Source organism: Staurois parvus, unplaced genomic scaffold, assembly GCF_062004578.1.
Source record: "Staurois parvus isolate SC_StPar_1 unplaced genomic scaffold, SC_StPar_1.0 ptg000564l, whole genome shotgun sequence".
Lineage (NCBI taxonomy): Eukaryota > Metazoa > Chordata > Amphibia > Anura > Ranidae > Staurois > Staurois parvus.
Genome location: NW_028318360.1, coordinates 10,416,105 through 10,426,679, shown reverse-complemented (window position 1 = coordinate 10,426,679; position 10,575 = coordinate 10,416,105). Strand labels below are relative to the sequence as shown.

General features: G+C 40.4%; 1 protein-coding gene across 1 annotated transcript; it reads left to right on the top strand.

Annotated features, from left to right (window-relative positions):
* The first annotated feature begins 3,653 nt into the window (after positions 1-3,653).
* Positions 3,654-8,418, top strand: S100P (S100 calcium binding protein P). Its single transcript, XM_089691519.1, has 2 exons — positions 3,654-3,857; positions 8,209-8,418. The coding sequence occupies exons 1-2, from the start codon at positions 3,720-3,722 to the stop codon at positions 8,356-8,358; spliced, it is 288 nt and encodes a 95-aa protein (XP_089547645.1). The 5' UTR covers positions 3,654-3,719; the 3' UTR covers positions 8,359-8,418.
* Positions 8,419-10,575: the final 2,157 nt, after the last annotated feature.

The following is a 10,575-nucleotide window of genomic DNA, read 5'->3' as shown; positions in this document are numbered from 1 at the left end:
TAGCTCAGCTAATAGTGTGTGAAGTGGGCTCAAGAAGAAAAGAAAAAATTAAAAAATGTGAAAACAGTATCTTATGAAACAAATGGCCTTTTTTATACATTCTGTACCTAATGCAGCCACTGTGTCCCTTCCCTCTTCTCTTTGTGTCCCCTCCCTCTCTTCATTTTGTGTTCCCTGTCCAACACAGTTACCAAAGGATGCAGTAGAATCATTTCCCTTGTGTTTGTAACACTGGGATTCAGTAATAACTCTGTCATCATATCAAAAATATTGCACACCTATAAAAAATACCATGCCTCTGTTTAACAATCCTGCTTTACTGGCACATCCAGGGCACTGCTAAACATATCCAACAACTCGGGCACAGAGGACTCCTCTTTCACAGTATTACTTCATTAAATTTTCAAATGATCCATGAATTAAAATGTAACTATAAGAAGTGTAATTAAAAAAAATCAAAAAAAATCAAAAAAAGTTCATTACATATTTGGTAGCTGTGGGGAAGAAGGAAAACATAGGTAGAAGATGTTAGGGAAGGGTGGTGTCTTATTTTGCTAGCAACCAAAATCACTGTCATCAAGTTATGGATTTCTATAACTTTCCCCCTAGTTGTCACCCATAAAAAAAAATTATATCATGCCTTATTAAAAACTAACCAGAATATTGTATGATAAAGATCTATTATTTGTCTCTCTGGATTCAGCATTTACAATACCTAACAACACTATATTGCCAAAACTATTGGGACGCCTGCCTTTGCACGCACATGAACTTTAATGGCATCCCAGTCTTAGTGCATGTGATCAGCACAGGGCCAATCAGCAGTGTCCACATAGAGGTCAGGTCTGCATCCTCCTACAGCAGAATAAAAACTCCTTTAACATGTGCTCTGCTGGACACTGACAGAAGTCACAAGACTGCTCTAACTGCTGATGGGAAAAGGTATTTAGCAGTTTATATTTACTAAAATAATTGCACTTCCATGTTCTGTGTACTGTGGGAGACCAGATATAGTGAATGCAGGGTCCTGGGTTTAGTAAAACTTTAAGAGTTTACTTCTCTGGATCTAAGGAGCCAAGCCAAACCTCTGAAAAACAATCCCACACCATAATCCTCCCTCCACCAAACTTTGAACTTGGGCACTTGGAACATTGCAGTCCAGCAAGTACCGTTCTCCTGGCAACCGACAAACCCTGACACGTCCATCGGATTGCCAGACAGAGAAGCATGATTCGTCACTCCAGAGAACACGTCTCCACTGCTCTAGAGTCCAGTGGTGGCGTGCTTTACACCACTACATCCAATGCTTTGCATTGCACTTGGTGATGTAAGGCTGGATGCAGCTGCTCAGCCATGGAAACCAATTTCATGAAGCTCTCTATGCACTGTTGTGCTAATCTGAAGGCTACATGAAGTTTGGAGGTCTTTAGCTATTGACTCTGCAGACACTTGGCGATTTCTGCACACTGTGTGCTTCAGCATGTGCTGACCTCGCTCTGTCATTTTACGTGGCCTACTACTTCATGCCTGAGTTGCTGTTGTTCCCAGTTGCTTCCACTTTGTTATAATACCACTAACAGTTGGCTGTGAAATATTTAGTAGCATGGAAATTTTCATGGATGGACTTATTGCGACCTATCGCGGTACCATGCTTGAATTCGCTGAGCTCCTGACAGCAACCCATTCTTTCACAAATGTTTGTAGAAGCAGTCTGCATGCCTAGGTGCTTGATTATATACACCTTTGATTGGAGGTGCTTGGAGGGGTGTCCCAATACTTTTGGCAATATAGTGTACTGTATGTAGAACTATGAATATTTTTATAATGAGGGTTTTCTTCTGCTATGTCTATACCTGAAGAATACTGACCTAAACCAACAGAATCAAAAGTTTAATTAATGCTATGCTGTAGAAAAACCATCTAGATGATGGGAATTTAAATATACATGCAAAGGTAACAAATACAACAATAGCATATACTGTAATTAAAAATGTTTTTGCATCTTTATTGTTATATTTAAAAATATAGCAGTATAAAAACAATTAATATACATGTTTAGATGTCAGTGCTAGCAATTATTGGAATAGCTAGAGAACTTCTGTAGAGTCCTCAGAAATCACTAGTGTAGGTCAACGTGTTTTGCGGGGTAGCCTGCTTCATCAGGACCTTAGATCTCATATTTAATTGAGTTATCCACTAGAACAATATTAAAAATATTTGCATATTATAAAAAAAACAATCATACATAAAAATGTTATCTTACAACAATGATTGAGGTAAATTAATCAAGTAAACCTAAACCCATAACGGACAGAGAGGGAAAGAAAAGAAGAAAAAAAAAAAAATTAAATGGGAAACAAACAAAATGTACAGTATATTAGAAGCTAAATCCAATAACTTATTGGATAATCCAATAAATGATGTATATTAAATTGTTTTTATACTTCTATATTTTTAAATGTGACAATAAAGATGTAAAAACATTTTTTAATTATTTACTATTGTTGTATGTGTAACCTTTGGAGGTATATTTAAAGTCCCATCACTTTTTTTTTTACAGGTTAGCATTTCAAAAGGCGTGATACCTTCCAATGGAAATATTGGTATTCAACACCACTTCCACACTCTATTAATTTTAACTGGTGCTATAGACACCCTTTCAATGTTCTGTTTGGAATCCTTTTTCTAAGGAGCCAGAGTAACACATTGGTATGTTTGGGGTCAGGCCCAACCCTTTTCAAGCCACCTAAAAGAGAGAAACTGTGCACTAACAACCAGATTATCATACGATTGCTTCAAAAGTGGTATTTTGCATACGATTTTCTGATCGTGTGTGCTAGGCTTTAAAATAACCTGCACAAACTATGCTCAGGCATATTTGATAGGTGCAAATTGACATTTAAACTGCCTTTAGCCTTGGCAATAAATGCAAATGGTAGGGAAGCCCATCTAGCACAGGTAGGCCTGTAGTGCCAAAGTGTTCCATTAGAACTTTTTTAATTATCTGTAACATTTTTATCAAAAGCCTAGTTTACTGAAAAAGTAGCACATAAAAACAGCTCTTGCTGCACAATTAGCTTCCCTCTGTTATTGCCCTATGTAAATGTAATGCTCTGAAGTACTCTCCCTGTGCAGGGAGTCCCAAAGGCACAATAATGCAGTGATTATATCAGGGACACTCTTGAACTTGGACCACATAGCACCAGAGAAGAGGCAAACAAGAAGAGAGCCCTGTGTTTTATGTGACTTGCAAAAAGATATCTATAAAAAAGGGCGTTAAACCTGCACATTAACAGATATCAATACCAATAGTTGTTGGGGAAAGCGTGACATGCCATGTTACACTTCACTTCTATAGAAATTACTACAACAATACAATCTAGCATAAATACACCTATAATCTGGTTTAGGAAACAAAAAACGCACTTTATAGTAAGGTGTGTCTGATATTTCGTATTGAACCTCAACCTGAACTAAGTCAACTATGGCTATACTAATGTTCTGAGTCAGCATTGGACAAACACAGATAAGAATTAATATAAAAAAGCCTATTTATCTTAGTTATTAGTAAGACTGTTCCACCCATCCTTGGCTATTCCTGCAGTGTATTTACTTAAGGATAAAGATTTTCTATAAAAGCTGCAGCAAAGCTCAGAGGCTTCACTCTGCCTATTACCTCTGATCACACTTACCGGGTACCCAAGTGACTGTTTGCAAGGATGAGTAATTTGGAGACCTCGATGGTTCTGATCATGGATGTCTTTGACCAATATGCCTGTGCAGAAGGCAAAAAGGACACTTTAACCAAGGAGGAGTTTAGAAAACTGATGGAAAAAGAGTTGCCTGGGATCCTTCAGGTATGAATTTGCTACAGTATGTGATGGGTTATGTCCACAGATGAGTAGATGTTGTATGAAAGGCATCTTCCAGACCTTATCATACATCTGTAGTCACCAAGGTTTTGTTGCTGTAGAGTAGGGAGAAGCTATAACCTCGGTTAGGTTTTTATTGCTGAGGCCACTTGCTGTGTTACCACAAAGAAGATTCTTCCTCTCTGGTGACCACAGTCCCTGGAACAGATGGTGAGAGGAAATCTTGTAGTAAGGACATGTGTTCTGATGGCAACTGTTTAAGAGTTCATGTTGATGTTCGTTCTACTTAAACACTGTGTTTTCAATTCAATTGCATGCAACTGTGCATTAAAGTGTTACTAAACCCAGGACCCTGCGTTCACTATATGTGGTCTCCCACAGTACACAGAACATGGAAATGCAATTAATTTATTAAATATAAACTGTTAAAATACCTTTTCTTATCAGCAGTATATAGCAGTGTCCAGCAGAGCACTGGGTAATCTTGTAGGAGGAGTTTTCACTCTGCTCTGCCTGTCCTATGAGGCTGCATAATCCCTGACCCACTGTCTGGACAGTGCTGATTGGCTCTGTGCTTATCATGTGCACCCTCCCAAAAAAAAAAAAAAATCCTCTCTAGCAATACACATTAAACTGAGCATGTGAAGTGTGTCGCCTAGGGCTCTGTACTATCAGCAGATGGATTGGGGACAGTAGAAGGGGAGGATCAGAGAAGACAGGATCAAACAGCCTTATTACACATTGCGGATGATTAACCCCTTAAGTTCCACAGTGAGTATAGCAAGCATGCTTTACTGATTATTATTATACAGGATTTATATAGCACCAACAGTTTGCTCAGTGCTTTACAATATAACGGGAGACAATACAGCAACAATACAAGAGGGATAGGAGGGCCCTGCTCCTTGGAGCTTACAATCTAGGAGATATACATACTGATTTTACTGTTGTGGGTTTAGCAACACTTTAATAGAAAGCACAGCTTTAATATGAATAAGCTGTTTGACCTGCAGAATCTGAGCACAGAGAAAAGTAGGTCCAACGCAGCCTCTAAAGTGCCATGTTAACCGCTCTAATAAAGTAAGTGAGATTCTCCTTACCTGCTCTCCAAATGCAGGAAAATTACATCTCTTCGATATGAGCCTTTAGAAGAAAGGAATTCTCATTTTGTAAAGATGTGGGCAAATCTCTCCAACGTGGCACAGACAAAAAAAAACTGACAGACATTCTGATTTTTAGATTTCCTATTCAAAATTTTTTTTAAAAATTGCCTAGAGATACAATATAAAGGGACTTTTTGTCTATGTAAGAACATTTTTTAATCAGACTGCTGATCCTTACACTTTTGCAGAGCTACAATGGGTGAAAAGTTGTCTGCATTCCAACACACATCCAAGTGTGGGAATACCTATTCCCCTGTTTTAGGCTGTGCTTCCATCCAACAGTCCTGTAGTGACATGGAGCCAGTGGATAGAACCACAGCACACAATGGGGGGGGGGCAGTCAAACCATAATGGATGCTTCTGATTTTTGGATATGCTCATTATCCGTCTTAGAGATAAAGTACATGGCTTGTACAAATGCTCTTCTGACCCTTTTGGCATTCAAGATATCGCCTTTGGCTCCTGGTCATTTGCATGTCTCCATGTTATATAGAAATGAAACCTGAGCTTTTACCATAACTGTAGAATAACTATTTCTTTACAGAATAATTAATTCATAATAAAGAAAATAATCTCTCTCTCTCTCTCTCTCTCTCTCTCTCTCTCTCTATATATATATATATCCAACAAAATACTACATGAGATTACTCTCATGCTTTCCAAATACAGTAGAGGGCAGGTTGCATGCAATCCCTGTGCACTTTGATGGCTCAGACAAAGGAATATCCCCTCCCTTTCTGCTTTCAGAGAATGACGTTCTGCAGAGGTTGCCAAAAAGCTGCTGGCATTGCCAGGCTATATTTTTAAAAAGCCAAGGCTAATCTGAGAACTGGGTGTCATGGATAAAGCCTATAATAAATGTTTATTTGTTAAAAATTGTTAAACAGTAAATAATAGATTTACTATTATTAATATTCTAAAAAAATAAAAAATAAAAAAAGAGTGTGAATAACAAATATACAGTACATACAATTGCTGTTGAAAAAAAAAATTCAGTTTATGTTTAACTATGGATCCTCTTTGCTTCCAGCCAAAATTAGAGCAGGGTAACTGCTTATTGTATGCACTACTACAGATTATGTAAGCTCCAGGATCAGGCCCTCCTAGTCCTCTTGTATTGAACTGTATCGTTGCTGTATTGTCTCCCGTTATATTGTAAAGCGCTGAGCAGGGGTGGACTGACAACTCATGGGGCCCCCGGGCAATAGGGGATCATGGGGCCCCGTGTCCTTTCCCAAACTCAAAAAAGCCTATGAAAAAGGTATCAGGGGCATCTCATGGAGCCCCCTACTGACCCCGGGCCCTCGGGCAGTGCCCGAGTTTCCAAATGGTCAGTCCGCCCCTGGTGCTGAGCAAACTGTTGGTGCTATATAAATCTTGTATAGCAATAATAATTGCTCTTTATGCATTTTTCACCCAAGAATCACACAGCTTTAACCCAGAATTCATGCATTTTCCAATTGGATTTAGTTAGAAAAAATGTGAGTGTATTGTGAAAAAAATCTTAAATCAACCTCTATGTATCTAGTAAGCACATAATTATGTGTCCGCTACAAAAATAATTAAAGTGATACTAGACACACGCTGGGGTAGATTTGCTAAAACTGGAGCACTCAGAATCTGGTGCAGCTGTGCATGGCAGCCAATCTGCCTTCTAATCTGAGCTTGTTCAATTAAAGTGTTACTAAACCCACAACAGTAAAATCAGTCTGTATATGCAGTTAAGCATGCTTGTTATACTCACTGTGGAACCTAAGGGATTAATCCTCTGCATTGTGTAAAATGGCTGTTTGATCCTTTCTTTTCTGATCCTCCCCTTCTTCCACTGTCCCCAATCCATCTGCTGGTAGAACAGAGTTCTAGGAGTCACTCTGCACATGCTCAGTTTGGTGTGTATTGCTAGAGAGGGTTTTTTTTTTTCTTGGGAAATTGCATGTGATCAGCACAGGGCCAATCAGCACTGTCCGGACAGAGGGTCAGGACTTTCGCATCCTCTTATAGCAAAAAGAAAACTCCTACAAGCTTTAACCAGTGCTCAGCTGAAGTCACAAGACTGCTCTAACTGCTGATGAGAAAAGTATTTAGCAGTTTATATTTACTAAAATAGTTGCACTTCCATGTTCTGTGTGCTGTATGAGACCAGATATAGTGAATGCAGGGTCCTGGGTTTAGTAACATTTTAAGCTTTGGCAATAAATCCTGGCATGTGATTGGTTTCTATCCAGAAGTGAGCCTGATTTTGCACGCTCCAGCTTTAGTAAATAACCCCCACTGTTTACTTTACATGATACCCTCTCTTTACATATATGGATGATTGAACTGTATTTATTTTAATATGAAAAAACACATCTAAGTACCTTTTTTCACAATCGATTTACAGCTGTCATGTGACCCAGCTTTTTTCCAGTCCATCTGCAGGAAAACATGGTGGGAAGTGCATGTAGTCCAATGCTGTTGTCACATGTTCAAAAAAAAAAAAAACAATCAGCCTTCAGAATACACAGGAAAAATATATACCTAATATCAAAAATATTTTAAATCATCTTACAAATATGTATTTGAGATCAAATCTCTATTATTTAGTGCAAAAGCATGGTGTGGGCTATCTAGGGGTAGGTTCTGTCACACCACTCTAGCCTGTGTCTATTGTTTGTATGTGCTTAGAATTACAGAGAGGCGATGCCTCCATCAACACGTAACATCTGGTCCTCATTGTGTTTAGCTGTCTAGAGAGCATGGAGGAGGAGGGAGGGAGTGGGCTGTCATTTACCTGGAGTGTATACGCCCACATGTGTGACTATAGTCTGCAGAGATAAGAAAAAGGAAGAAATGAACGGCGAAGAAGGAAACTGAAACTGGAGCATGCTCAGTAGATGTGATGGTCTGCACAATCTCAGGCTGCAGCAGGGACACAGACAAAGAGGGAGGGACAGTGAACAGCAGGAACAACCAGGTTTTTTGCAGAAAACAGAAAATGAATCTCAGTGATTGAGTGAGTATGAACAGCATGTAATACAGATTGTACTGACAGTTTTTAATGTTATGGGTTTAATGACACTTTAAAGACAATCCATATTTCTAGGGAGAAAAGATAACAGTAAGGCATTATTTATGGGATGTTTTAGGGTCTATATCATTCACTAGATTACAAAATATCTTTTTCTTCATTTTAGAGTGGAAAAGGAAAAGATGATTGTGATAAGCTTCTAAAGGATTTGGATGCAAATGGCGACAGTGAAATTGATTTTAAAGAATTTGTCACCCTTGTTGCTACATTCACCTTCGTGGCGCATGAGAGATTTCAGAAAGTCGCCAAGAAATAACTACTTAAACCAGCCGCTTTTTATAAATAAAGCTTTGTCATTTGCAACACTGTGCATAAAGGTGTTAAGTCTTTTTTATGTATCTTGACATTGCAAGAAGAGGCGGATGATTTGAGTGGAATAAGGAATGACTGTCAATGGTTTCCTTCTCTGCTGAGCTGCAAAGACGATGCTGGAGGGATAAAGTCCCATGTCATTTTACTACATAATACATAATACAAGCATACAGTATGTGTGACAATTCATACAGGTGATAGTGGACCAGAACCCAAAAAGGGAAAAGATCAAGCGGTAAACTCATGTGCCCACAGCCTCAGAGCTGTATATCTGCAGTGCGAGAACAGGGAACATCCAAGAAATATTAAATGTGTCTAAATAGCAATGCATTGACTTGACGACCATCACATAGCAGGTGTACTGCTACAAGGCGGCCACGCTGTGCACAATAATGTAAATATACGTAATTTAGCATTTCCCGGTAGGGGGCACGTACGTGCCACCATACCTGCGCTACAATTGGTTCCCAAAGATGTCAATCACCGGATCCTGGCTGGTGAATCCCAACTGGGACTCTGATTGTCAGTGAAGTTGAGAGGTGAGAGATCTGTGTGTAATCGCAGATCTCTCTCCTGTCAGCATGGAGGTGCTGCTTTCCATCTCTCTGCACAGAGGTGACTCAGAGGTGGCTGTTAGCACCCCCAAACTCAGTGCTCCGGATCCCGCTCAGGCCACCGATATGCAGCATAGATGGTGCACACTGGACAGCAATGTGCATTCTCCTGTATTCCTCACAGCAATAGGAAGCTATGTCTTGTACAGCCTGAAAAATGCAGTTCAAATGCTCTTCATTACAGTAGAGTCTCTCTACTCTGGAATACAGTTCCCACAGTGCAGTGCTGCCTGACTGTTGAGTCTATTGAACTCTTCCTACTCAGCAGCTCCCTCCTCTTTCTGATATGGCTGTTAACCAGTTCAGCACCACAGAGCAGCAGCTACAGAGAGCAGCTGCAGCCAGTGTTTCTCTCACTCTCACCAAGAACTTGGCTACACGATACTGTACCAAAATCAAATGTTTTTTTTTTTTTTTATGTGTCTCAACATTACAAGAATAGGAGGTTAGGTTTGGATGGAGTAAGGCCTGGCTGTCAATGTTTCCTTCTCTTTTGAGCTGGGAGCTATAAAGAGGATGCTGGAGGGATAAAGTCCCACATCATTTTACTTTGTAATACTTAATACAAGCATACATGTGTCTATTCATGAACAGGTTATAGTGGACCTGAGCTCAAGAGAACAACGTATGGTTAGTAATGAGTAAAATATCATATATGTACAGGAAACGTACAGGCAATGCTGGCAACTAGTATCTGCTTGCCTTTTTGTTCACTGCTTCCACAGGTCAGGTCCTCTTTAACTGCTTCCCAACCGCCCTGTAGCAGAACTACTGCTACAGGGCTGCGCAAAGGCATGAATATATACAGTACATGATTTTGCATTTCTCGGTAGGGGGCACGCGCGCCACCCCTGCATGCGCTGCCATTGTTGGCTACAGCTGTCAGTCACCGGGTCCTGGCTGAAGATTCCCCGCCGGCAATTGCCGAGGAACACTGATGTAAACAATACAGATCTCTCCCCTGTCAGCACCAGCATGCTGCTTTGTATTGCTCTGCATAGCAGAGCAATACAAAGCAGCATGCTTACATAGTACAACACGCACAGGCTACATAGTAAAACTGCACACAGAACACAGTTAACCCTTTGATTGCCCCAGATGTTAACCCCTTCCTGCCCAGTGTCATTAGTACAGTGTCAGTGATTTCATTAGCCCTGATCACTGTATTAGTGTCATTGGGATGCCAGTGGCAAGTAGTTCCTCCCCAGTGTTAGAATGCACACCGCAGTCCCGCTCTGGATGAAATTTGGTTCCGCATCATGTGATGGCATGGTGCGCCCCGGCATCTCTAGGCCAGGATGCATGGCAATCTGCCTGCACCATGGCAACGTATGACACTGATCTATGGCAGGCAGCATGAAGGGCCCTCTCAGCTTTCAGACAGAAGTGCTCCATCAAAACCTGCCCCACCTCCCACCCTCTGCCATGCTACTAGAGTAAGGAAGGACTCGGACAACAAGTGGGGACCCTGTGATGGGGGGGCTCACGTCTAGGAGTTTCTGATGTATAGGAGGTACTTTGATGGGACAATTGTGCTCAGGTCAATT

What these genes read in the sequence shown, in the direction of transcription:
- S100P (XM_089691519.1), top strand. Translation starts at nt 3,720, where the DNA reads ATGAGTAATTTGGAGACCTCGATGGTTCTGATCATGGATGTCTTTGAC. An exon ending in AGTTGCCTGGGATCCTTCAG is followed by an intron (nt 3,858 to 8,208) that starts GTATGAATTTGC and finishes TCTTCATTTTAG; the next exon opens with AGTGGAAAAGGAAAAGATGA.